This window comes from Plectropomus leopardus, chromosome 18 (genome assembly GCF_008729295.1).
Source record: "Plectropomus leopardus isolate mb chromosome 18, YSFRI_Pleo_2.0, whole genome shotgun sequence".
Classification (NCBI taxonomy): domain Eukaryota; kingdom Metazoa; phylum Chordata; class Actinopteri; order Perciformes; family Serranidae; genus Plectropomus; species Plectropomus leopardus.
The window spans coordinates 10,081,520-10,109,461 of NC_056480.1; the positions used below are offsets into that span (position 1 = coordinate 10,081,520).

Sequence of the window (27,942 nt, forward strand, 5' to 3'; positions counted from 1 at the left end):
AGGTTCACATGGACACATGAAAAATACCCTTAACAGTGATATTAAACACTATTAGAAGCCTTTTGATGTATATAGATGAGTTAGGATAATTCATCAAAGGTCACTTGACAAAAAGCAAAATATCTTAGAAAGGCAAAGGTGAGGAAAAATTCTGCATATATCACATTTCATAGCCAAAGGCATCCTGAAGTGCTGTACAGATTAATCAAGTCAAAGTGCGTTAAAGCCCAATGACAAAACATACCTGAAAGGGCTTTACCAATAATAACTCAAATTCAAATTTAATTTAATCTGTAAAGCCCAATCTCACAAATCACAGTTTGCCTCAGAGGGGTTTTAAAAGCTGAGTAAGTCAAAATCTGGAGAATCTTTTTTTTTTTTTTACTAAAAAAGAAGAAAAAAAAAAAAATTATACCCAGTTCTTGTACAGTGTAGTTAAAGAAAGTGCATTCACACACCTTTCACAAGCCATTTAACCCTTTGAAACCTGAGCAAATTGGTTGATTTCTTAAAAAACAAACAAACAAACAAAAAAAAGAAACATGGGGAAAAGAGCAATGACCCACTTGGCAAGAAATATTACACAACTTGCAAGAAATTGGTAAAATGTCACAAGAATATGACCTGTAAACCCCAAAATATAGAACATTTCCAGAAAATAGATTTACCATTATTCTAATTTTATATATTTATATAAATGTATAGATTTTTTTTCTTTTTAAAATTTCAGCACATTTTTGGGGGTCTTGTATTTATTTATATCATTTTTCTATGCGCCTATTTTCAGTTAATGTTCTTGTAACTTTAAAAAAAAAAAAAACCCTGAACTAAATTATTGCTTTTTTGGACCATGGCCTTGTGAAGTTGCTCATTGCCTTTTCCCCATGTTTTAATGTTTTAAAGGGTTAATGAGTTTCACATCAGCAGTGATTTCTCCTGATCTGCATCAGTGTTTAATATGATTAAAGCCAAATACTGCCATGCAAACATTTCCAAATTGATTGAAAAATTATTTCCTATAACACCTCTGTTGTAAAAATGGGTCACACACACACACACACACACACACACACACAAACAAACACAAACACACAAACACACAAATACACACAGTGTTTATTAACCCGTGTGTGTGTGTGTGTGTCTGTGTGTGTGCGCGCAGAGATGAAACTGAGCGCACAGCAGGCCCCGCCTCCTCGGGGAGCCGCCCACCAATGAAGTCGGTCCTGAGGCGGGACGATGACTCTCCGATGTGCTGGCAACAGGTTGTACTGGTAGCGGGGGAGAAATTTCCCGGTGTCCTCTGTTCATTGAGTAACATCTCCTCATCCCAACAACAGTGAACAGAGCTGCTGCTGCTGCTGGAGACACACACACACACACACAGGAGCTGAGACTGAGGAGGGAGCAACATTTCTGGATCATCTTTGCAGGTGCAGTAAGTGTTTACACTCCCAGTTTACTGTACTTTAGTAAGGAAAGTGATACTGTGTTCTGCTGAGCGTGCGTTTTATACCATTTGGATGGACACCTGTGGCTTTGTGATTGGATTTGGCAGCCGTCTCCTCGTGCTCAGCTTTTCCTGCTCACGATAATGATCGAGCATCGGTGGAGAAAAAGCCTTTTGTTGTTTCGCTCTCGGGCTCCGCTGCTGTCTATAATTGGATCTGACTGCGCGGCGCAAAGAGGATATGAGAGGTTATTATAGCAGGTAAAGTCTTCAAATAGGATGGGAGGCAGGTGTTTACCTTGTTGCCCGGTGGCTCGTGCTCACACTGGCTCGAGTAAACAACGCGGTGGTTTCGACGCGCACCGATACTGACTGACCGGACAGGACAGGTGGGTGTGACGCAATTAATCCCGGAGCAGACAGGTGTAAACAGGGGGGGTTTACTCTGCTGCTGTAATGCTTTCTCCTGAATTAAGTATTTGACTTATCGATGTGAATTTGAATGTGACATTTAGTTTATCAGTCAAGCTGTGTAAATAATCCCACGCCTGCCAGTAAAATACAATGCAGGCTCTGTATAGGTTAGATACGTGGCCATAAGCAAAGATAAGCCTAATGATAACCTCTCATATCCTCACCAGTATTAGAGTTTACAACTCACCAGCTGTTTGAAGGTGTTGCCTGATCTCTTACAATTAACCCTCTGAGACCTTGATTATATCAGTTTTCTTGTGTACACCTGTCACAAGTAGTTAAAGCTGTGAAACTTTAGCAAATTGGTTTGATTTCTTTAAAAAGCACAGGGAAAAAAAAGGCAAGGAGCAATTTGGCATGAAATGTCCCGCAAATTGCAAAAACAAAACAAACCAAAAAACCAAATAGTTGACAAAAAAAGACCTGAAAATCAGTTTTAAAAAAGAAAGAGATAGAGGATTAGAAGAAAATACAATTTAGGGAAAAATATCAATAAATCTGTCGAATAAAATGTCGAATTATGTGTGAAAATCAGGCAACAGAAAATAAAATATATTTCTATTCAAATATTTTTTTAGATGTAATATTATTTCATTTTTTTTAAATTTCAGTTCATTTTATTATTACTTATAAGTTGCTCTAGAAATAGTCCTTCCTTAAATTTAGTGCTTCAAGCTACAAACTTATGGTGAGTTGTTTAGGTAAACACACCTTTAATAAGGGACAAGTATTTGCATGTTGTTGATGTTTAACACAAGAGCACCTGCCTCTACATCTCCAACACAACTCATAATACTGGTAACGACAATAGTGTGCATAATCCTTTCTGTTTGTGTTGAAAATATGTGTTTTTTTGCATCAAAAACTGTTAGCTGGTAGTTCAGTTTAATCTTTTATTGACTTTAAATGGATTTTTATGGGGATTTGTTAACATAGTGGGATTGTTTTATGAAATTTCTCCAATTTACTCCAAGTAAATTATACTTAAAGGAGCTCTATATGACATTCAGAGCATTGTTACAGCAGCAGACTATGATTTCTTATGTAAAATGTATAGTGTATAGTATTATGTATAGTGGAGTAACGGCGTCCTGAGCAGGGAATTAAGTGAAGCTACCTCTGAGTGCGCTCTTATCATAGATGTGTAATAATAACTGGATACTGGACCCTAACATGGCATCTCTTCAGTCCAATGGAACTGCTCGCCTGACGCATACACCCAAAAAAGTTTATAGCTCCCCGTTAACTTCTGTGGTGTGTGGCCCACTGAATTTGCGCTGTAGTGTTTCTCCCGCTGGCCACGCCCCGCAAACGTCCCACTTGGCTCGTATAGACTTTGCGATGATGTCAATTTCTTTGAGGAATTTGAGGAAAGTTCATACGGTGGTTATGAGTGCAGATATCTGTGTTGTTGATATCGGATGGCGTTGTTGCAGCATCCTAGCGCCCATTGTCCTGCTCCCGTCATGGTTAACACCATTAGCTCTGTCAGCACTGTGGCAGCTGCTCACTACTTGCGCTGTTATCACCACCACTGACTCATCCGCCTCCATGTTGAGAGCTGTGTGCAGACAACCGCTGAATCACAGGCTGTGTCCGAAATTCCATACTGACATGCTGTTTAGTATGCTTAAACAGTATGTGAAAGTATTAGTAGGAATAAAGCAAATACTACATGATTTGCACGTTATTCAAGGTCATATATTGCGGAATGCAAATACTGTACACTACTTTGGCATAAATATCCGACAATGCAGTACGGTGCACAACAACGTTCATGACAACAGAAAAAAGACAGCTCTGCAATGTCAGTAACGCTTTAATTTAACTGAAAGTGTGTAAAAAGTGTAAGATTTCCCTTTGCTAGGTGTAATATAGTTAGAAAAGTATTTTTAAAACACTAGTAGAGCTTAGGTCAGCTTGGGTTACCATGGGTGGACGTCTTCAACCAGTAAGGAGGCTCCAAGGAATTGCCGTGGTAATTATAGCTCAGTTTATCTGCAAAGATACATACGACTGTGTCCTGCTATTTGGGACGCAGCGATAAACACGCTGTGAACATCGTGTAAACAACAAAATTAGTTGAAGCGTGAAGACTTGTATCTGATGAAGTGCATCATACTCAATCCTTTAATACAATGAACATCAGTTTGATTTTTTTAATGTGAATATGCGTGTATTATGATTTGTAAATGTATTTCAGAAACATATTCAATAGGGTTCAAGGGTTATTTTGAATATGGATTAATCTATGAGTAAGCTATAAAATGTCACAAAATACTTGAAAATTACCTTCACAACTTCCCAGAGCTAAAATTGATGTGTAATTGTTTGTTTTGTCCAACCAACAGTCCAAATCTTAAGATATTCAGTTCACTTGGATATAAAATAGAGATAAGCAGGAAATCCTCATTCTGATAGGATGGAACCAGTGAAAGTTTGAGATTTTGCTCGAAAAAAATCAATTGTTTCCGATTACTTCTCCATTTATTGATGAATCGGCTAATCTCACAGGGCAACTGACATTGATTTTTTACTACATCAGCCAGCGCTGGCATCAAAGTAGCTCGTCTTCTTCAGACAACCAAGGGCAACAGACACTGTGGGAGAAAGCTGAAGATGAGACGTGTGGTAGGAGGCAGAGGAGGGCGCAGGAACAGGGCCAGAGGAAAATGAGCTGGGTGAGGAGAAAGGGGAAGAGTGATGGCAGATTGGCCCGTTTGGTGACATTCCTGTGTCTGTTGACACAGCCATTCCTTGTGACAAGAAAGAGCGCGAGAGGAGGTGAACCAGTTGTCGCCAAGCAGTGCTCGGCTACTTTACAGCAACCGAGCCTTGAAAATCTGTATTTACCCAAGAAACATATTTACACCTGGGAGCTTTCTGTGGGAACAGAGAGCAGCATCTGAGGGTTGAGCACTTTGAAAATAGTTAATTACATCATTTAAAAAAAAAAGATATTCCAACATAGCGGAGGAGTTGCACATTTCTTAACACTCGGATTGTTTTGATGTCCAGTGTGCAACATGGTCTGCGAACCTGGCTGTTTGTTATGTCTGGACGAGGGAATTAATTTGTTTGCGAAGTATTTTTAGTCCACAGTTTGTCGTCTTTTAATGAGTCTCTTTACTTTTTATTTACTGCCTATGCGGACAGTTTTCCGCGTGTGCAGGCTTTACAGTTAGTGCTGCCCTAGTTCTCAGTTTCCTCTTAATCTGTCCTTATTAATACAAATGCAAACCACGCGCAGTGTAATGTCTGGAATCCTAAGAATGTTTTTAGGAAAGACAAAGGCTGACTTTGATTCACTAAACTAACCTCAATGCCAGTCGAGGTGCTTTGTGTTACACTGTAACCAGAGGTCAGCTAGAGTCAGAGTTACTTTTTAATTCCTGTGAGAGACAAATCTGTAGGAGTGGCCACAGGAAACGGAGCAGGGTTAATATTGAGCTCTGTAAAGAAAAACTTAAGAACTTAAATACAAAGATGAATGTGTTCAAAAGAAATAACGCCTTCTTGTGATCACACGGCAGCCAAAACAAAAGAAGTTGTGCTTTCTTGCTACTGAAAAGCAGCGATGCTTTTGTAGATCAACTACCTGCTACCATATGCACAGCAGGGTTGTGCATATGTCCGTGCACACCCTTTTAAGATGTGTGTATGTGCTGCAGCCGGTGTGTGTGTGCCTGCACAGCTCAAAGTAAACAGTGTACGCCTGAGTGAGTCTACTCTGAAGTCTGGTGACTGTGGAGACTCTGGCAAAGGCAGAGAAAAGAGAGAGGGGAGGCCCATTCCTGACATAGCCCCCAGTGTTTAATGCTCCACAGAGCCGGGACAAAAGGAGGAGTATTCGCCTCCTCATAGTGTTCATAACCGAGCTCATTTTCATGCTTAGGTTGTATTACTAACACTGTAGATGACTAAGTTGTTTATGTTTAGCCTGTGAAGGGAAAAATGATCCACAGATAGTTTTAATTATTTATTTTAGTAGTTTTGCAAGCAAAAATGCCAAACGTGTACTGGTTACAGCTGCTCAAATGTGAGAAAGGGTTGTTTGTTTTCTTTGTCACGTGTAACAGGGCAACAGGATGTCTTGATCGGACCTTAGAGCAGTTTCACATTGTTGGTGAAGAGACAAAATTTTAAATAAGAAAGTTTAAAATCAGAGCAACAGATGCCAAGATATCTTGATTTTGGTATGGCTCTTTTTTGGCATTTTTTTTCATCCTTTGAATATCTTTGGCAATTTTTATAGAAAAAGTAAACATTTTGGGCGTTTAAAAAAAACATTCTATTTTATTTTTGTCTTTTTATAGAAAACCTTGAAAAATCATGGAAAAGTTTTGAAATTTCCCCATAAAAATGCGTGGGTTTTCACAGAAATTTGTTTTGCATCCTCAAGCTCTAAACAATCAACAGTGACATTAAAAATAAATAAAATGCATAAAAAATCTCAAAGGTAGCGCTCCAGCAGTTATCAGAAAGGCTATCCGTTAAGCAGCCGTATGCTCCTCTGAGAAATGCTCACATGTTTTAAACTTCATGCAGACCCCTTAGTGATCACGGGGGGGTTATTTTCTCAGATTTTAGAGAAATATCCTGGAGACACAAACAGAGGATGACCAGACGAACCAAAAAATCTGTAACAGCTGTAAATTACAGGCACTTCACCTGCATTTTAGTAATAATAATAACAAAAGATATTTCAAACGAGCTAAGAGAAGAGCTGTCTTTATGCCGTGAGAGTCGACTTGACTTAAGACTCAGAGGCAAAAGGCTGAGGAGAACTGATTTTATGAGTCATATTGAAAAAATGACAAAAATTGCAGCACTGAACATATTGTGTATTTTGGAACATGGAGGGTGCAGCTGCCCCTCAGGGAGGAATTTGTGATAAAAATATCTTTAAAAAAATCTCTTTAAAAAACTCTTACAGTGATATGATAATCTTAGGCGCTGAAAGGACATTAAAAATGACCATATCAAAAAGGCCTACCTGTCACCTGTGCACCTGTACTTTTACATAAAGCACAGTAATTGTGTCTATTTTTCCTAATGACATGAACAAAAAATGGTTCAGTGCTGAATTGTAACTTTCATGATGACATGAAATTAAAATTACACCTATAACTTAGACTGAAATTTAGATTCAAATTTGTTGTTGATTGCACTTTAGATAAAAATATTTTACCCAACAGAATAATGATTTTTATTATCTGGGGACAGTTTGTATCCAGAACCCCCAATATAATGGTCCTCCTCCTCATTACAGTATCAACATAATAATGACTTTTCGATGTTAAAATAATATTGATTTGTTTTTTAGAAGCAGTAATTTGAAAGAAAATCCTTAATTGAGAGATTCTGGAATAAGAATCAGTTGTTGTTTTATAAATTGTTCAAAAAATGTTTCCAAGGTATCAAAATGTTAATTTTTTCCCCAAAAAAAGAGCTAATTGTGTGAGGAAAGAGTCTGAAAATGTAATCATCTGCAGGTCTCAGGGTCTCAGCACTTTCATGAGACTTTCACATTCATTGTGTTTTCTTCTCGTAACTTGCTCCTCTGATTTTCATTTTCATCGTCTCCCCTGTCTGCACAGAAACCAGGAAGTCAGCATGACCACTCTGACCAACGACAGGAAGCCTCTTGTGGATTACGGCGTTCAGATCCGCTTCATCAAGGACCTTCACGACACAGGCGGAGGTTATCCTGATAAATCCAGAGGGAGCACCAGCACGACCCCTGCTTCTAATAAGTATGGTGTTGCTGTGCACGTTCAGGGGATCTCTGGACAGCCTTACGTTGTCCTGAAAGACGGCGAGAAAGGTGACTCTTATGGCGTTCAGCTGAATACTCCCACCCCGAGCTCAGGCCCGCCTTCGCCTTGCAGCAGCCTCCCTAAAACGAATAAAGAACCAGCAGAAATAACAAACCCCTATAGCCCTGCTGTAAGTACAACACGCTCCCCTGTTTCTTCAACAGAGGATGAGGTTGGGGAGATTTTTGGGAGCCCTCATAAAAGACCTCCAGGGGACGGTCAAGCGGGGACTCAAGGGGAGGAGGAGGGCGGAGCTGGCAGACAGCGAGAGAGGTCGAAAGCTGTACCCCAACTCAAAGCTAGCGACACGGAGAAAAACAGAGATAGGACTAGTAATGAGGAGTACAACGAAGCTGGGCTGAAACCTGTCAAATTAAACGGCGTTGGACCAAAAGGGGTCAAACAAACCGGCTCTGGTTACACGGGCTCTTTGGGGAGATACAGCGTGAAAAAACAAAACACAGATCCCTCTTCAGAGTCGCTCCCAAAACCTCCAGCATCAGCTAACGAGGAGCCAATCGACACCAACTCTCTGGCCCCCATCAACAAGCTCATCAATAAGTTTAACAGCGGGACGCCAGGCAGCGCCCCGCAGACGAGAGGCCGCTCCGGAGCCAGGCAGCGGCTCAGGTTTGACGAGCGCAGGCGGTCGAGAAGTCTTGATGCGAGAAAAGACGTCCAGCCCGAGCTTCCCTCTCCCAGCTCTCCGACTCTGAATCCCTACGCTGCTGTCCCCCTGTCTTCCTCCTCCAGTTTGCTGGCATCATCTGCCCCAGCCAGCGGCAGCCTGGGAAGCAGCCCTGCATCTGTTTCCAAGGTGACGGCACTCGAGGCCCCCAAGCCGAGCTTTAAGCCACTAGGGAAGTTTGTTGCCAAGGACACCCATCCAGCTGTGGCAAAAAAGCCTGTGAGTAGCAGCAATTTTGGGGTATTAAATAGTCCCTTTGTTTCTAGTTTTCTCACTTTGTGAACTCTTATTTTAAAGGAGATAACTCCGAGGAGCCTGAACCACAACAAAGAGGTCATCAGTGGGGAGGAAGCTCAAATCAAGCAGGCTATTTACAACATCCTTAAAGATGGGTAAATAAACCACAAGCGTGACATACGGGATGATAAGAGATATTTTGTCTGTTTTACAATCTAATCCAATGTCCCTTGTTTCCTGATCAGCACCAGTGAGAGCGAGGGATCCCTCAAACGAAAGGCCAACCTCGTCTATGAGACAAGCAGCCGTTTTAAGGTACGACAAAACATTAAAGCCCATGATCTTTACAGTAAATGTGAGGTATTTCTGCATGCACATACTGAGGTTAATGTATAAATTAGTAAATTTTGCAAAAAATAGTATTTTTTGTGTGTTACTGATGCACAGTTCTTAAACAGAAGAAAACAGTAATCATGTGAACATGAAAGAGTAAATAAAACCCCTACTTTTGGCTTGAGCACTTCCTTTGCCTCCCTTTAACAAAAATCTTGGCAAATCACTTGTAGCCTTTACATATAAGACATTGCATACATTTATAATAGCACGTAATCCTTTTTGTGGCTTGTCACTTCAGCATGTTGGAACAAAAGTAGCGGTGTCAGTGATGGGCGTCTACTCGACAGAGCAGCTCTTGTAATGAAGCTAACAGATGGTTGGCAGCGCGTCCTTTTTCTTTCTGAGGATATGAAGTTTCTATTTCATCCACTTTGTCTCCAAGGACTAACTTTTGGCGGGCCAAAAAAATGTGAAAATTAAGGAGCATGCTGAGTATTCCTCTGTCAATTTCGGTGCCATCTTTGCTCTTTTGTGCTCCTGCGACACCTTATTAAAAAAAGATTGTGCCGTGGTGTTTATGAGCGCGAACGAGCGCACCACTTCCTTTGAATTTGCATCATTTTGCATAAATCTGCATACAGAAGTTATTCCTTTGTGTCCTCGGCTTCTTATATTACATGCACTTGATTATGTATGACCCCTTGTTATGTACTGCTCGTTGTGTTTGCGACCGTGGCTGCTTCTGAATTGTTTGCCCATCTTGTCTCTTGGCAACCGTGCACCTGCAGAGGGAAGCTGTTGAGGGCTCAGTGTGTGTTGAGGGCGCAGTCATTGAGAGCCATCAATAATTGAGTTGGACTGGAACCCTGCACCAGCTGGGGGTTGGCTTGCCGGATGGGACAGATCCTTCTCGGAGGGGTCTTGTTGAACAAAACCTCTGTGTTTTTAATCGCTGTAACCATGCTGTCCGCTTTAGTATTTTTAGCAGCTTATTTCTCATCTCAGGCTCTTCAGAGGCGCTAACAGCTACTGAAACATCCTCAGCCAGCATCTTACTGCAGGATCAAGAGGGTTGCGCTGTTTTTTTGGGGGGGGTTTCTGCTCGAGGCTATTTTTTCTCAAAATCTGCCTCTAAACCAAAACATCGCTTTTGTCTGTATAAAGCCAAAACACGAGATCAGAGCAGGATCAGACGAGTGTCTGTGATGAAAAGATCATCCAAAGACAGTTTTGGAGCATCTGTGATACAACCAGCGGCACATAACTCTCTGAAACATCTGATTTTAGGGAGTTATCAGCATTTTGAACTGTTAATGTAAAGCAGGGTTCACATTCCTCCTGTACCACTAATGTTGGTGGCTCTGTCTAAGTGCTCGTGGTGTGTTTTGACGGGGTTAATGCGGTGTTGACAGTTAATGTGTGTCAGTGGGAGAGTGATGGAGTTAATGCGCTGACACCCTGATTGTTCCCCCAGGTAACTGAGGATCAGATGCTAGTGTGTTGGGTTACCTCAGTTCAAGAAAGTGATGAGTGTGTATGTGTGTGTGTGTGTGTGTGTGTGTGTGTGTGTGTGTGTGTGTGTGTGTGTGTTTGTATAGAGGTAGTACACTCATCGCTGTTGTTTGTTTAAAATACAAAGGATTGAAGAGCTGGTTTACCCTCGAAAAACAATTTGTGTCTTCTTGAAACACCTCATTAGTTTGCACATGCTTACAGGTTATAACTATTTAAACTAAAATGTATTTTCCCTCAAGTTGTTTTATTTGCATAGATTTAAAGTCCCCTCCCATAGACAACATTAAATGACTCACAGCTGGAGTTCTTGGATCAGCGTGAAACTCTGGCGTAGGGGTTGACCGATATTGTTTTTTTTCGGGTCAATACCGATACCAATTATTAATACTTAATGAGACAGATAACTGACATTTGGCACCACTATGCATTTGCAATAAACATAATGGTAAGAATTTGAAATATATAACAAATTCCAACACAAAACTGTGTTTAAAAGCCTATAGCAAATGTTTAATCAAAAATGAACCTTTCAACATCATAAACAGCAAGTTCCTAGCAACTTTTTTTTAACAAAGTTTAGTGAAAATTTGAATTAAAAAATGAATGAATAAAAATAGCACCCTGAGGTTTTACAGCATAAAAGTTCCTCCCATGCTGACACTTTCTTTGCATGTATCGCAGACTGTCTTCCCTCGTGTTGGCTGAGTGTAATATGCACACATCATTAATTAATTTTATTGGTGATCATTAAAATAAAATGCAAATAGAGATAAATCCACCTCTACTCTTGCGGTTGAACTATCAGTACAAAACGTCAACTTTGTCATTATTAAAATATATTGTTCTTTGATAAAAGTGGAAATTTGTAAGTGACTAAAACTTAAGAGAATAAACTATCTATGAATCTCAGGGTGCATTTCAGCGAGTAAACATCCAATCATTGAGCTTTAAGTGGACCTTTTATATTTTCTGTGACACAAAAATTGATGTTACAATGTCAATTGTTCAGATTAAATAAGGACAAATTTTCAAATAATGAGGTAAATGTATGTAAAAGTAATCTGACGTGTTTTTCTACTTTTAGCCACAAGCTGACATCAGTTTGTGGCAGACTTTTTTTAAATTTTTATTATTATTATAAAGAGGCAGAGGGTGAAAACAGGCAGCATAGACAATATGAAGAAAATGAACTGTTCTTTAACCATTAAAGCATGTAAAATATAAGTTTGAACCTGGAAATCAAAATAATAAATCCCTTTAAAAATAATGTCACATGTGCCACTAACAATGTGCGGAAAAGAACAGTTATGAGAAAACTGATTTTACATACTGCAGCTTAAATCAGATTACTTTCGGAATAATATTGGAGTAATTCAGCAAATATTGAGCTGTGTTTTATTTACAAACTCATCAAAGAAGCGTTTTTGCCATTGTAGTATTACACTTATCTGCCACGCCAAACTGCTGAACAAAAACGATTTCTCAGATACAAAGTTGTGATGACAAAAATTTTCAACCGTAACACAATTGTTTAGTTATCTAGGAGAGTTCTCAAAACATAACACAGAGGAAATTGTTCATAGAAGAATTTGAAATAAGATCAGATAATGCAGAACCAGCTTCTCCTCTCATTTCGCAACTGTAACTTTTAGGGGCTTGAAGTGAGAAAATCATTGGTCCGATGCGGCACAGTGCATTCTGGTATTTACAGGTTTTCTCCATCTTGAGCAAATGCAAATGCCACAACCCTTTTTTAGTTTTCTCTCGTCATATAGAAGCAATTCCGAAAGTATTTGCGTCGGACTTCTGCATAGGCAGCCAATTTATATGAAAAGACCACCTTTCTAGCTGTGAAATACTTCTTTAACTATTCTTGTAGCCATCTCCGAGCCCTCTGATGTATCTCAGGGCCCTTGTTCAAGTCACGACCCCTATGTTGAGAACCACTGGTTAGATCAGACTGTAATTGAATCTCCTTTGCGTTATGTAATCACATCATCTTCAAGCATTTCTGCTCAGACTGCGGGGCAGGAGAGGAGAGTCTCTTATTGTAGATGATTAATACACATAAGGATACAGCTGATGCAATTCACTCAAAAGAACCTCTACATATTCTCAATTATGTTATCTTGTGTTAATTATCTCTTTGTGAGGACAGAGAGGGACTAAAAATGTCCCAGAACGGGTTTATCTACAAACTGTCCTGCAGGGAACGAGAGCAAAATGAAACAGATCTGAACAAAATACATCTTCATAATCCATCACTGATAAGTGAGGAATGCGAGGTCCCCGGAGGAGCACAACCGCCCGTGATCCTCGCTTTGTCTCGCTCCTTCTGCCTCTGTGTGTGCGTCCCTGTAATGAGTGTGTAGGAGGATGAGAGAGGTTTCATGGCCAGGCTGCGTTTAAACCTCCTTTTCAGCGAGAAGGAGCCTTGACGAACGGCGGAGCGGTGTGGGCGCCGCCGCTGCCGCTCTTCTCTGCTCCCTTGCAGCCTGTCAGAAATAGTTGTTAATGTTAGGGAATTGTCTTTTTGTTTGACGAGGTTTGAGCACACTTGCAGGGCCTCTCCTCCTAAAGATGTTTTGGGCTGTCAGAAACTAGGGCAAGAAATCAAAGGCAGGGCTTCTTCTTTTAAAGTTACAGATAATACAGAGCACATAATGTATTTGCAAGGTCGACATTGATGCAGAATTGTTGCAAAGTTTTAAGTCCTCCTCTCTGGGCGTTTCTGCCCTCTCTTTGTCCTCTTTCTCTGTATTAACCTCAATGTGTGTGTGTGTGCGTCTGTGCATGTGTGTGTGTGTGTGTGTATGTGTCTGTGTGTGTACAGAAGGGAGGATCTGATGGGAGCTTCAGAAAGGGAAACCTTGAGGAGCTGGAGGAGCAACTCAGTCGCTGCAAGAAAGAACTGCAGCAAGTCCATGATGAGTAAGGACCTGTGTGTGTGTGTGTGTGTGTGTGTGTGTGTGTGTGTGTGTATGTTTGCACGTACAGTGTGTGCACTTAACATTCAACAACAACCTTCAATTTATTGCTCTTGTGGCTTTCTTGTCAAACGATCATTTCACTATTGCCCGATTGATGGGTTTGTTAATGCGTTTGGCATTGCAATATTGATAATGTGTGTCTGTGTGTGTTTTTGTGTGTGTGTGTGGTATAGACTGGCCGAGGAGCGTATGGCCAGAGAGATGGCTGAGTCTCGTCTGCGCCTGCAGGAGGACCAGCTGGCTGAGCTTCAGGAGGAGCTGAGGAGGGTTTCGGAAAACTCACCTCACTCAGACTCACTGCAGACGGTACTTTACACTCCGGGAAACACACTCACACAGAATAAAACATCACCGTTCTTCTACTTGTCTGTCAGTCTGACTGTCTCTGTCTGTCTCTCTGCAGGATGTGATGACTCTACAGGCCGACCTTGCTGAGGCCACCATGTTACGGCAGCGCCAGGAGGAGATTCTACGGCAGCGAGAGCGGGAGCTGACGGCCCTGAAGGGGGCGCTGAAGGAGGAGGTGGAGTGCCATGACAGAGAGATGGAGACTCTGAGGGAGCAGTACAGCCAGGACATGGAGAACCTGAGAACGACCATGGAGCAGGTCACACAGGTGGGTGGCTCTGACCTTTGCATTTTGTGCTTAGATACAAAACTCATAAATTATTCTGGGCTTTGAACTGTGGTGCAGCAGTGCTTCACTGAACACATCACAAAATGTAGGATTTTTGAGAATCAGCTGCATACTACATGTGCAGTAACTGAGTGTGTTTTTGACCAGAAGAGTCCTAAAAAAAAGGGTCTCAGTGAAAGAAACCGGTTCAATAAAACAAAAAAAGTGTTGGTTTAGTAACTCTGCTGTCACTGAACCAACACGAGTGATTCAATAAACTGAGCAAAGAACAAGCAAGACACTAATAAATACCTCTGTGAAGGAGCGGGTCAGCTGCAGCTTCATTTTATGTGTCTCTTCAAGCCCATTTCAGCAACTTTCTTGCACTCAAGAAAGTCTTAAAGCCAGGTGCTCCGGATCATAAACTGACTGTGAGAAAACCAAAACATTCAGCACACTGTCGACCGCTTGTACTCAGTGTGCAGGGTTTTCTGGTCACACTTTCAGTGAAGGCCATGCCCGTAATGCATCGTAAACATGCTTATAATCTGCGTATAGCACTACATAATTATAGTTATTAGCACTCAAATATCTTGGATGACATACACTTTAATGATGACTGGATCTTCAAGCTTTTAAAAAATGTTTAGGACTTTAAACCTGATTATTTGAAGTACAAATATTCTGCTTCTTTACTTGAAGAAAAAAATGAAGCAGCGCATCAGTCCCATGTGCTCCGGCAGCACCACACCCCTGATCTTGCTTGTCAAGGACTCAATACACAAACCCCCTATTTTTAAATATGCATCAAGAGAAACTTTTACTCCAGCCTGTTCTTTTTTGTTCTGAAAATGAACAGGCTTCAATGGCAGTTAAGAAGGATAATATCGACCAACGTTCAGCCGATTAATCAGTGCATCCTTACTTATATTTAGATTGTAATGCATTATAAAATGATCACAATGTACTTCAACAATGAGAATTATAGCACACTTAGAACAGTCAGCTTTATCAATAATGCTCTTTTCAACACAGTTACAAAGTGATATACATGGATGAACCCGGATTTAAAACAATTCGGGATTTTGGCAAATTAAATCAGGCAATTTTAAGAAATACAAAGAAAGCATACTGTGATAAAAAAAGAAAAAAAATGTCAGTAAATGACCAGCATGGTCATAATGGTTAAAAATAGGAGGTTACGTCAGTTTTATTTTGAGCTTTTATATATGTGTTCAACATAAACACACGTGAGTGACAATATGTCACTCACGTGTGTTTATGTATTGTGTCAAAGTAAGAGCCTGCAGATTAAAAAGCGATTAACCAGGAAGGATTTATAACTTCTTTGACAGCAGCAGTGAAAAAAAAAAAAAAAAACTGCAATGCAGCAATCGCAATGAATAATTGTTTCTGATCACTAAAATCATGTTTGTTACATCACCGTCTGCTAATGATTGAAACATTCACATCACTGTTTCCTCTTTGTGCGGATGTAGTGGGAGAACAGTCAGGTTCTACCTGTCAGGCGGTTTGTGCATCCTTTATTAAGGCGATATTAAATTGTGCTTTGAAGTTGCATCCGCCCTGTTATACACCCAGGCTTTGTCTTGTCATTCTGTTTTAAGTGTCAGTGTGCTGTCAGTGTTCAAACACTGAGTCAGGGTATCAGAAGGTCAGACTGAGCCCAGTGTGCAGAGTTAGAAAAGAGAATTTTGCTTCTTGTGATTGCATGGTAAAAACTTTTCCAGCTGAATTTCTATCATGGAGTTTCTGTTTCTGCTATTTTTGGAGCGCCGTACTGTAGGATGCACCGTGGAGGAAATGTGAAGCATATATGTATATACAGGCAAAGATCATTAGGCAGATTTTGGAAACAGTAGCAGCAGTGTCAGGAAAAAGTATCATGCAGCTCGAGAGCAGGAAATAAGCAGACAGGTTGGCAGCTGCTTTTGATGTGGTGATTTATTTGGCGAGAGGAGGATTAAAGTAGTCGCTGTTTGTGACGGCTGTAGCGTGCTCCATCTCTCCTGATACTTTATGGTGTTATTTCTTATGTAGAAGTATTTTTTTTTAGAGATTGAAGACATGCTGATGAAGGTAGAAACCCCAAAATCTTTTTTTTTTTTTGGTTCCCGTGTGCTGAACATTTGCGTGAAAACAGAAGCTGAACTCCTTTTGAATCTCTGCTTTTTATGTTTATGTGAAGTAATCAATTAAATATAAGGAGTCAGGCCAGACATTAGGAATTATGGACAGGTGGACAACATTTTTTTGAATTGGTGCTCATTATCCACACCTACCCCACCACTCCTCGGTGGCTTTAATTTCTTGAGCCCCTGATTTTTGACTGTCAGTTTTGACTTTGCTCATCAGGCTGCAGTGTACGAGTGTTTCGATGGCACCATTTTCACAATCACTGTGTGGGAAAGAGTGTCAGATGACAAGCTGACGTGGGTTAAATGGATAAAATCCTTTTTTTTCTTTCATTTAACAAGTTAAGGGTCCCATTGAAAAAATTAAAAAAATAAAATTCTCATTTTCTAGAGAGACCTGGCCAAGAGAGCACAGACATAGCATCATAGCAACAATAAACACAAACAACTGTCACACACAACAAATGAGCGAGCACAACAATGAGCAAGCACAACATCTAGTTAAAGTATGATACAAAAATTTGTATTGCACTTTAACTTTGTTACCTCCGCCATTTGTTTTCAGTTTGATTTGTTTGTCTGTTTGTTGGCAGGATTTCAGAAAAACTACTTGCCATATTTTCATAAAACTTGGTGGAGGGGTGAGGCATGAACCAAGGAAGACCCCATTTAATTTTGGAGCAGATCCAAATCACAGGACAGATACACAAAATACTTTTCACTTTCATTAATACTATAGGACAAGGGGTGCCTAGTAGCTCTCCGAGAGCAGACGCCCCATGTACAGAAGCTGGTAAAACGACCACGAGCTTGACTCCAACCTGCAGCCCTTTCCTGCATGTCATCCCCTCTCTCTCCCCCTTTCACGCTTAAACTGTCCTATCCAATAAAGGCAAAACCCAAGAAGATAAAAAAATATATATTGCAAGACAGGGCATACTGTAAACATCATAGATCTTAAAATCCAGTATATGGTCATAAAATTAATGATGACAAAATATATCCAGTGGTAGAAATATGATGACCCCCGTTCGAAATCCTCTTGGGCAGCATTCACGTGTAGTTTTGAAAATATACTGAGAGATCTGTCATGGTTGCACTTGCAGATTTGCATATCATTGAAGAGTGGACTATTGGCCTCCGGCAGAGATGTGCACTCTGCGAGTGCCCCCCTAGTTTATTATGTAATTATCATGTAAAAAAAGGTGTCCGTGTGTTTCCATTGGTTTGTGAACTTCTATTTTGAAGACTTGAGTTTGGCATTTCGGCTGTTTTGGTTGTTTGGAGTCAGAAATGACCATATTTGGACGAGATGGAGGATCGAGGGCTGGATCTGACTCATAGACTGTAGCAACACCTCACAGACAACCTACCAACCGCTCAAGCGACCCCAGCCTTAAATATGCATAACTTAAAGCATGAATAAAAATGTAAATGGGTGAGTAATATAAAAATTCACCACCGTAAAGTTTTCATAAATATTGAAATTAGCTATAGAGACCAAAACTGGTTTTGTATCAGTCTGTAAACATGTAAATTTCAGCTCTAAGGCATTTTAACATGAGGGTCTATGGGGATTTACTCAGTCTTGGAGCCAGCCTCAAGTGGTCAGTAGAGGAACTGCAGTTTACAGCACTTCCACTGGCATTGCCAGTAAGTCACCATGTAAGCATGATTCTTATGACTCATTAAGTAATTTTTTGTCTGTTTTTGTGTGTTTCAGTCCCAGGAGCAGATAGAAGAGGAGAGGGAGAGGGTGAACGTCTCCATTTTGACGCTGGAGGAGGAACTGGAGAGCTGCAGAGATCAAGGAGAGAAGTGGAAGTCGCAGCTGGACGTCACCAAAAAGGAGCTGCACAACACCAAAGAGGAGTGAGTGTCTTTCTAAACTGTGTTAATCAATTGTGAGCTTGTAAAACGCTGTATCTTTTTTGCAGCATCTCACTTCAAAAGATTTTATAGAAAATGCTGCAAAAGCATGAAGTAACGCCCAAAGACCATGAATATGTGCATAAATCAATGTTTATTTTGAAGACCTCAGATAAAAGCTTATATAAGGTCTCATGCTGAACTGATTATGGAGCCGTAATATATCTTTGGATCCATAAAAAGACAAGCAAACACAGCTGAGGCTCATACCCTGAGCTATCCTTTAGCCAAGCATCAAGCACTTTGTCGTATTTTATACTTTTACAACCAGCTTAAAGAATTCAAATTGCAAACTTTTAAGTTTTGTAAATATCTGTGTGGATATCTTGAAGATTTTGTGTTTGGTTCAGTCCTGACTTATTGCATTTCTCTTGAGTTGTTTTTAATGCATGCACTCTTTCACCTGACTTTTCACTCAGCAGGAGCGGGACGCACATCAGCAGTCGAATGTGAGAGAGAAAATCAATCTCAATGTGTTTGGTTTGAGTAGCCTAGTTTCCAATCAAGAGACCTGGACATGAAATATGTTTCCCCTGAATTCACTCAAAACGTGCAGACAGCAGAGTGGATTTTGCATCTGATGATTCATTAGATGAACTAACAGCAATCATGTGGTGATGATGAACCTGATCACATCAGTCATTCAAACCAATCAATACGCAGAAATCTATGATTTTGTCTTAAATCATTCAATCAAAAACGCATTTTTTGATTTAATTGCTAATAAAGATAATTCATTTTGAATAAATAAGTCGTGCATCTCAATTTTGAGGTGTAATCCCGCAATTAAAGTGTCTCAGATTCTGAATGTGGTGATGTTTTTATGGTTTAGCGCAGTAGTTTTTACCCCCTTGTGCTTGTTTGTCGTTTGTCAATGCTATCTTTAGTGTGTGCACATATGGCCTTGCAGTGTGTGTGTATGTGTGTGTGTGTGTGTGTGTCTGTATGTGTGTCTGTGACTGTTACCACTGTGTGTTCTTTAACATCTACTGTATATCCGCAGGCTGCTGAAATCCCGTGTGGAGAGGGATGAATTTGAGTGCGAGCTGAGAGATCTTCAGGATTCACTGAAGAAGCAAAATCCTGCATCTGACGATGGTTGTTCTTTAGCTGAGGTAATTCACATGTCAGTCAGCGGGCAGATTATGTTGCTGTGTGGGTGAAATGCAGGGGTTTATCTCCTTTGTTCTACAGTACGATTAGTGTTTTAGTCGGGTTTTTTGTTGTTGTGTATATTCAATAATGTCATTCATTTTCTTGCACACAAATACTTGAAGTGGCCACATTTAAAAACATCAAGATTACAACGGGTTGTGTGATTTATGAAAATTAGGAGAAGTTGAGAATGAATCAGATTTTCTTGTGTATTTTCCTTACTATGATGACTTTAAGGGGATATTCACAACCAGCTTTGTATCAAAACAATGTGGGTAGTGTATGTGAATGAACTGTGGTAAACTTTCCTCCTTCTTTCCTCTTACCAGCGCCCAGATCTCGCACTTATCTCTCAGCTCAAATCATGCCATCAAGCCGATTTGAGCTTGCTCAAGGGATGTTACTCAAGCTACAGATTATACTTGTGTGTTTTTGTATCTCCGCCACCACAGATACAGAGTATAAAAGAGGCTGCTTTCTCTCTCTCTCTCTTTCAAACTCAGATCAAACTGTAAACCGTGGCAGTGCTGAGCAAATAAGAACAACACTCTGTTACAGCATTGCCAATTTCTCTTGTCTTCAGAACCACAGTGCACCGTACACGTCTGTAACACAAGAATGTGTGAACAGGAAGTGGGCGCCATATTGTTTCTTGTATTGTAAAAACAGAGGCTGAAAATACTGAGATCACACAGTGAAACCAAGCAGGCCTGATCAAATATACAACAAGATTCTGCATCTGCATTGACTATTGCTTCAGATGTTTCCAGACGCATGTTTCAGCTCAATGTTTAACTGTAATTTGAGACTGTGACACATGTGACACCTTTTCTTGTATTTTTTCTTGTAAAGGTCATCTTTCCAGCAGTGAAATACTATGTATATTGAATGAGATGTCAGTTTATATTGAACTGAATGTCGATGACAATGTAATGGTTGTTAAACTTTAAAGGTCCAGTGTGTAGGATGAAGTGGCATTCAACAGAGAGGTTGCAGAACTGAAATTTTTCCCGTGTGCCGGGCATGAAGGAGAACTGTGGTGTCGGACATGAAACGTGAACGGCCCTATCTCGAGCCAATGTTTAGTTTTCTTCATTTTTGGCTCCTGTATATATATATATATACAACAGAAAACATAGTTATGAATATTATATTATTTTTCTGCCAGTATTTCCTCATCAATCCTACACACGGGACCTTTAATGCTTATATGATGGCTACCTCTGTTGCTAAAGCTTGGAAAGAACATCAGGAGGGTTTATTTGTTCAGTATTATTTTGATCTTTTCTAAATAATGGTGTCATTTTTCATTTTTCATCTCTGATTGCCTATCCCAAGGAGCTTCGCTGTTGCCATGATGATCTGAAGCGGTCTCGCACCGATCTGGAAAAACAAAAGGACGAGCTAGACGAGAAGAGAGAGGCACTTAAAGCTCTTAAGAGAGCGAGCGGAGAGAAAGAGGCCGAGCTTCTGTCTGAGATCAGCAGGCTGAAGGAGCAGGCGCAGAAAGACAAGGCCGAGCTGGAAAAGGCATTCGAGAAGACAAAGGAGGTGAAGTGTCATGAGTATTCTGCAGAAAATAAGTGATTCTGATGCTATAACACCTCAAGAACATTTATAATGGATAAGAGCTTTCATACAGATGAATATCATCATTTTTTAAGGGAAATCTGGATGATGTTTCTCTCTTGATCTGCTCCTCTCTGCAGTCATCAGCTGTGTCTGCAGGAAAGACCGTGGTCGACCACAGCGCCAACCTGGAGCTCCAGGAAGCAAACACTCGCCTCAGAGAGAGGCTTGCCCGCATGGTACTGCATAAAAAAAAGACACGCATGCATGCAAAATTATGTAAACTGACATACTGTACAAGAACAAAAGGAAACGGCCTCCCACACAGGCTCTATTTCCAAACCGAGAGATAGAAAGTAAATTAGATCCAAAGGAAAACTCAAACATTACAAGCTCAGAAAATAATCCCTCCACGATGGATTTGCATAAGATGCGCGTTGTGCTGCATGTGCGTTGGAACAACAACATATTATGGCTGTTTTAAGTGCTATAATCTTGTTACATTTGATGTGAAATGATCATGTGAAGCGCGTAGTCATACACAGATCAGTGTAGGTGCAAAGCCTGCACAAATCAACTTATGTTAAGGATACAGAGAGAGATTTTGGCCTGGATTTTGACTGCAGTGATCAAGGCAGTGAAGTACAGACTGTACACAGCTGTACTTTGAATATGAAAAAATTTAACTTAACAACTCTATTTTCGTCTTTCGTGCAAAATTGCAATACAAGGTGCTTGAAACTAAAAAAGAAATATGAACAACTATATAAATAAACAGTGCAAATCCAATATAATTAGCAATACAACAAATTAGACCACAATAAAACAAGGGATAAATATTTGAAGTGGGATATTTATTTGAAGTGGGTTTGTGTAAGGTACTTATCCATAGACACACACACATTTTACATGTAAACATGTATAACAAAACAGTGCAAAGGCAAAGAATACAGATTGGTTTCCTCTGAACATGGCAACTAATATGATTCAAGCACAGAAATACCCACATTAAATCTCTTTTAATTACAGCATGATAAAAATAAAAACTCAAATTAGCCCACATGCTACAGACTCATGTTCATCGGTGGATATTTTCTCCCTCTCCAGACGAGGCTTCACTCCAGCACGTCTCGGAGCCCGGAGGCTGAGGAGGTGGTGGAAGCTCTAGAGGATGAGAACCGCCTGCTGAAGACTCAGATGGAGGAGGCCAAGAGAAACGTCACCCGCCTGAACAAGGAGAGGGACGAGCTGACCCGGAGGCTGGAGGAGAGAGACCTGGAGAGGGACGCGCTGAAGAGGGGCAAGAGTGACCTGGAGGAGCAGAAGAGGCTGCTGGACCGAGCCCTGGAGAAGATTAACAAAGAGGTGTGTGTCGGGGTCAGAGCTTTGTGTTTGTTTGATGATGTGTAGAGATATTTTCACTCACACATTTCTGTGTTTCTGCATCCTCGTGATCAGATGGAGATAATGATGGGAGATTCCCGTCAGTCGGTGGCCACCCTGCAGACACAGCTGGATGACTACAGGGAGCGCTCGAGGAAGGACCTGCTTGAGGCCCAGCGCAACAGCAAGGACAGACTGGCTGAGCTGCAGAGGGCTCAGAGCAACCTCAAGGCCCAGCAGGAGGAGGTGAGGACACATGGATAAATCTCCAAACCTCTAAAATATATATTAAAAAAAGGTTTATATTCTTTTAGTATTGGATGTTTTGTGGAATACAAGCTCACTCCAACATTAAAAACTCAGCTGTTAGCTTGTTTTTAGCCTTTTCTCACGTTTTCAGGATGTCCATGCGTCCTTCCCTTCGTTCACTTTGACTCAACTAATTCGATTTTGGTGGTCAAAGTCACTGTGACCTCACAAAACACATGTTTGACCATAACTCCATAGCTCAGAAATTCATACGCAAATTATGATAACAGAAATGATGAAGTGCTGACATTTAATATCCAAACAGCCCATGCTGGGATCGAGGGATGAAAATGTTGGTCTGTTAGTGGCTCAGTCCAAAGCTTTGCACCAAACTGAAATATTTCAACAGCTATTGACTGCCCACTTTTCAAGGACCAGTAAATGTTAAAATTTCATTTTTTTCTGAGCAATGTAAGGACATTGCATTCAATAGTGACATACAAGTTAAAGGTTCACTTCCATTGATTTTATAAAACAGTTTTAGTAGTGAATGGCACAAAATTAGAAAATTGTGGCTAAAACGTTGCCAATTAATAAATTTTGTTAAAACTTGTATGTACTGACATGTATGTTAATACATATTCCTCATTTAGTGTGAGAGTATATGTAACATTTTTAGTCTTACAAAGAGCATACATGCCCAGAAGATTATACGTAAAAGTCTGGAGGGCTTATTGTAAGACGGAAGCTGTTTAATTCCTGTTAACTGCGTGCATCACGGTCCCCTCCGTGTTGTTTCCAGGTTTCCCGTCTGAAGAAGGACCTGCTGGTGTGCAGCGAGGAGAGAGACAGCGCCCAGTTGGACAGAGACCTCCTCAGCAACCGTCTCAAACACTTGGAGAGCGAACTAGAAACAGAGAAGAGCAGCCACACGGACCGTACCAGGGAGATCAGGGGCCTGGAGGTGAGCCTTGAGAGGTCAAAGGGTCATGAACTGGGCAATCCAAACCTGGGAGTAAATTGGGGATACAGTGATGAGTCAGCAAGTGGAGTAAAACTGGTTATTGAGTCTTGCGTGTGAGGTTGAGCTTTGATTCAGGCAGATGAGATGTATTTATCTGTTTGTGCTCACAGGATAAGATTAAGACAATGGAGATCGAGCTGGATGAGGAGCGGAGCAGCGTGGAGCTCCTGAACGACCGCATCACACGTAGCAGAGATCAGGTGCTGCATAGAAATATTTGAATACACATGCAAATAGCGGGAGGCATTTCTGTGTAATCACTGCACTTACACTGCCTCTTCATTCTTTTCTCCCATGTCTTTTCCGCCTCTCAGGTGGACCAGCTTCGCTCAGAGCTAATGCAGGAGCGCTCAGCGAGACACGACCTGGAAATGGACAAGAGCGCACTTGAGAGACAGGTACTGTTTATTCAGTCAGTGCCTGCGCGCTCGCACAAATTCACACACAACAGCTTTTTTGCAAAATCAGTAGCTTATTCACCTCACTGTCACACTCACCTCCCAGCTGAAGGAGTTTAAGTCTCGTGTAGCGGACATGGAGGGACAGACTCGGCCTTCACCTGCACTCAGCCTGCTGGAAAACAAAATTCAAGAGTTGGAGGAGAGACTGCGCAGTGAAGAAAGGTAAGACTGAACACACGTTTGAATGAGTCAGCGCCCCCGCACACTGTTAATACTCTGTAATTTTTGTCAGATGTTGATGATAAATGCACTGAAAAGCTACTTTTTGCAGCTTTTTTTCAGTAAAGCCACACTCCATCAAGCATTTTACAAGCATTTTGCATTTTTACAAGTGACAACAAGCCTGCATCTGCTATACACACAGTCACAAAAAACCCTTACAAAAAACATGAAGAAAACACCTCAGAAGGGGCAGAGGGAAAAAACTAAATTTAATGCCATAACATACCCTTTAAAGATTATTCAGTCCTCTTATATTGTGCTAATTCTGAATTTCTCCTCACAGAGAGAAGGCGAGCATCCAGGCCTCTCAGCGACGGATGGAGAGGAAACTAAAGGAGCTAAACGCCACATTAGACCAGGAGAGAAGCCAACATGTCGAGCAGAGAGATCAGGTAAACATAAATATTTGCTCGCTAATTATCTGAAGTGTTTGTTTTAGTGTTTGCTGGTTAAATACTTAGTGCTGACGCTCAAAGTGCATCAAACCCATTAAAGGAATAGGTCAACGTTTATTTGCTCTTTTGCCGAGAGCTGGATGAGAAGATTGATACCACTTTTGTGTCAACTTCCTAAATAACATAGAAAATTAATTTAGCAGATGGTTTTGTCCAAAGCATCTAAAGTGCATTTAAATTGTGGGAGAAGGCGCTAGATATGCATCACTTCTAAATAAATAACTAAAGGCGTGTGCACTTGTAGAGTTAAAAGTCCTGAGAGATGGGTATTTTTTTAAAGAAATGAGATACAAGTGCTCACATTTTTCTTGAAATGTCATCTCAAACAAGTGTATTTTCCAAAATACTCTTTGATGTCAGACAGTTGAAATTTACATTCTTCCATGTTAGTGTTGTCACAATACTAGAATTTGTAACAGTGATACAATATCTTTAAAATACCTCTAAAAATAAAAACCTTTAAAAAAAATGTTGATATTTGATACCATGTCCAATACCACGGGGAAATATTTACATTTAGGGAATACAAGATTTTTATTAAAATACAAATATGACAAAGCTATAACATGCAATAAGGGGTCGACCGATATTGTTTTTTCAGGGCCGATACTGATTATTTGTAGTTAATGAGACCAATAACTAATATTTGGAATCCATATACATTTACGATAAAAATTAAAATCTTTCTGTCAATATTTAGAATTTGGAATATAACAAACTCCAACACAAAACTTTGTTTAAATGCCTTTAGCAATTATTTAATCAAAACTGAAACGTCAAATACAAGTTCCCAGCAATTTTTTTTATTTATTTTTTTTTTAATAAAATCAAGTGAAAATTTAAATATAAAATGAATAAATAAAAATAGCTCTGGGAGGTTTTACAAAGTTCCTCCCATGCTTACACTTTTTCCCACTTTTTAATTAATTAATTTTATCGGCAACCATTCAAATAAAATGCTGCTACAGATAATCAGCAAAATGCTAAATATTTGCCCCAACAATCAGCCAGGCGGATAATCTGTCGACCTGTAATGACAAAAATGACTTTTTTCTTGTGGTTAGTCTCACAAACATTAACAATAAGAGAGAGCAAGACAGCATAGCTGTTACCAGTGTATTGATAATGCGAAAAGTGATTACGGAAACAGTTTTAAATATTCAAAATCAATATGTATTTATGAATCCGTATTTTTGACAATACTAATATCAGATACTTTCCTTTGGCTGTATCCTGCTTCTATGTTTGTACTAATATACCTGTGCTGCAGAATTATGTAATAGGAGTTATCAATAGATGCTGTTTAACCTACACCTGCTGTTTAATTATTAACTCAGTTCAAACAGAGCTTTATCGCTTCTTTTATAAACCACTAATCTCATCTGTACTCCTGATCCACACCCAACCTTACTCGGTCACCAGGACGCTCCCTGACCTCCCTCCTCTCTCATCTTTCTGCCGCCTCAGCCTTTTTTTACGTAGCTCCCTACAAACCCACACACCCCTAAAACCGCCTTCCCTCCGCTCCCTCGTGGCCCACGTCTTCACCTGTGACCTCCGTTCCCCTCTAACCCCCTTGCCTCTCCCTCTCCGCCCCCAGCTGTCTCTGCGTGTGAAGGCCTTGAAGCGACAGGTGGACGAGAGCGAGGGAGAGGTGGAGCGCTTGGAGGGAGTCCGCCGGAAGGTCCTCAGGGACCTGGAGGAGCAGCAGGAGCTCCAGGAGGCGCTGCATGCCAAAGTCAACGCCCTGGAGACTGAACTAAAGTAGGACTTCAGTTATTGTCCCATGAAATAATGTTGATTTGCTGCTCCAAAATGTAAGATGACAGTATATTAATACTCTGCGTCCTCTAGGTGGCACTCTGTGGTAACTAGCTGGACATAATGCATGTGTTCAGTGAAAGCAGGAGAACTGAGTTTCTGTTTGTTTTATCTCAGGAGGAAGTCACAGCACACACATCGCTCAACCCTGGGCTCCTCCACTTTGAGCTCTGAGGATGAGGACGGTTTCTACGACACCAACATCACCTCGCTCCTGAACGAGAGCCACCTACAGACCACCAACTGCTAAAAGATGAATCAGAAAAAAAGCCTTTCTCCAGTGCAGACACTTGTAAGATTTGATCAGAGAGAGAGTGTAACTCAGGGCATAGAGGACTCGCTTGTGTGTTGCCATGCACTACAAACTTGCCTTGCAGTTCTTCGGTTTTATTTTTAGCACAGCAGTCCAACAGAGACAGGTTGTCAGGATAATTAGATTGCATTTTTTTGAGCCTTCAGCTGTGATTATGATTGCTTCACTGCTGTCATTTTTTATCTGTCTTGAGATCCTCTGTTTCTGTGTGAGAGAAGATTAACAGTTTCACTTAGAAATACAAGGTTTTTCTCCAACTTGGCGCTTTGCTGTGTGCTCTTTGACTATATTTACTGTGGTTAGCGCATTACTGTGGCATGATTTATGTTCAGAGTTCATACTTGCAAAATTCAAACCAAAAAATAACTTTATAAAACCCTTATTCTTAATGTTCCAGTCCTGTATTTTGCTTGTACATGATAAGTTACATCTGTCAGTGTTGTTAGCAGCTCAGTGTTTCGTTTTTGTGTATTGAAGGTGATGTTCCGTTTAGTTTTTTTGTTTTTAAACTGAGCCTATATTTTTACACTGTATTAGCCGTGCACACCTGTTTACTCAAGACAATCAAATATGTGTAAAGTAGCACTGTGTGTCCTCAGAGATTAATCCTCTCCCTATAAACTTTTCTACTTCGACCACCATATTTCTGCTGTGGTTTAATATATTCCTGAGCTTGATTCGTGTGCATGTTTTCACTCTAATGCCTTAAAAAGTAGCTTTATTTTCACTTCATGTTGTCTCCGCATGTTTATATGCTGCTGCTGTAATGGTTTAACTCGTATTTCATATATTCGCATGTGATCGTATCTCATGTGCATTCCTATTGAAAGAATCGGTCGCTTAGATTTGGTATTGGTTGTATTCCTCATTTCTCTTTTTTTGTTGCACCTGGCTGTTATAAATGTTCATTGTTTTCTCCAAATGACATTTTGATTTTTGTTTAAACGTGTCACTTTTAAAATTTGTAATGGGCAACTGTAAGCAAGGACGCTACTAAATGTAGAATATCTTTATTAAGCTGCTGGTAACATTTTTGACAGATTTTGGACCATGTGTACAATAAAAAAAAGACATATTGTA

General features: G+C 40.4%; 1 protein-coding gene and 1 long non-coding RNA gene across 8 annotated transcripts; one reads left to right on the forward strand and one right to left on the reverse strand.

Moving 5' to 3' along the window:
- Window positions 1-1,278: 1,278 nt before the first annotated feature.
- On the reverse strand, window positions 1,279-1,807 carry LOC121957958. Its single transcript, XR_006106802.1, has 3 exons — window positions 1,749-1,807; window positions 1,517-1,671; window positions 1,279-1,358 (listed from the first exon to the last, which is right to left on the reverse strand). It is a non-coding gene; the product is annotated as an uncharacterized LOC121957958 (long non-coding RNA).
- On the forward strand, window positions 1,347-27,942 carry cgnb (cingulin b). Of its 7 annotated transcripts, none has more exons than XM_042506781.1 (21): window positions 1,347-1,438; window positions 7,525-8,650; window positions 8,729-8,823; window positions 8,914-8,983; window positions 13,353-13,450; window positions 13,683-13,815; window positions 13,913-14,125; window positions 18,005-18,153; window positions 18,633-18,659; window positions 19,214-19,325; window positions 20,704-20,916; window positions 21,030-21,173; window positions 22,042-22,299; window positions 22,393-22,563; window positions 23,369-23,530; window positions 23,701-23,790; window positions 23,905-23,988; window positions 24,095-24,213; window positions 24,557-24,665; window positions 26,329-26,492; window positions 26,667-27,942. In XM_042506781.1, exons 2-21 carry the CDS (start codon window positions 7,541-7,543, stop codon window positions 26,797-26,799), a joined length of 3,654 nt encoding a protein of 1,217 aa, XP_042362715.1. In that variant the 5' UTR covers window positions 1,347-1,438; window positions 7,525-7,540; the 3' UTR covers window positions 26,800-27,942. The 7 variants fall into 7 exon arrangements, with proteins under 7 accessions (XP_042362715.1, XP_042362714.1, XP_042362718.1 ...); XM_042506780.1 differs by having other exon boundaries at window positions 1,347-1,433; XM_042506784.1 differs by having other exon boundaries at window positions 1,347-1,433; window positions 21,075-21,173.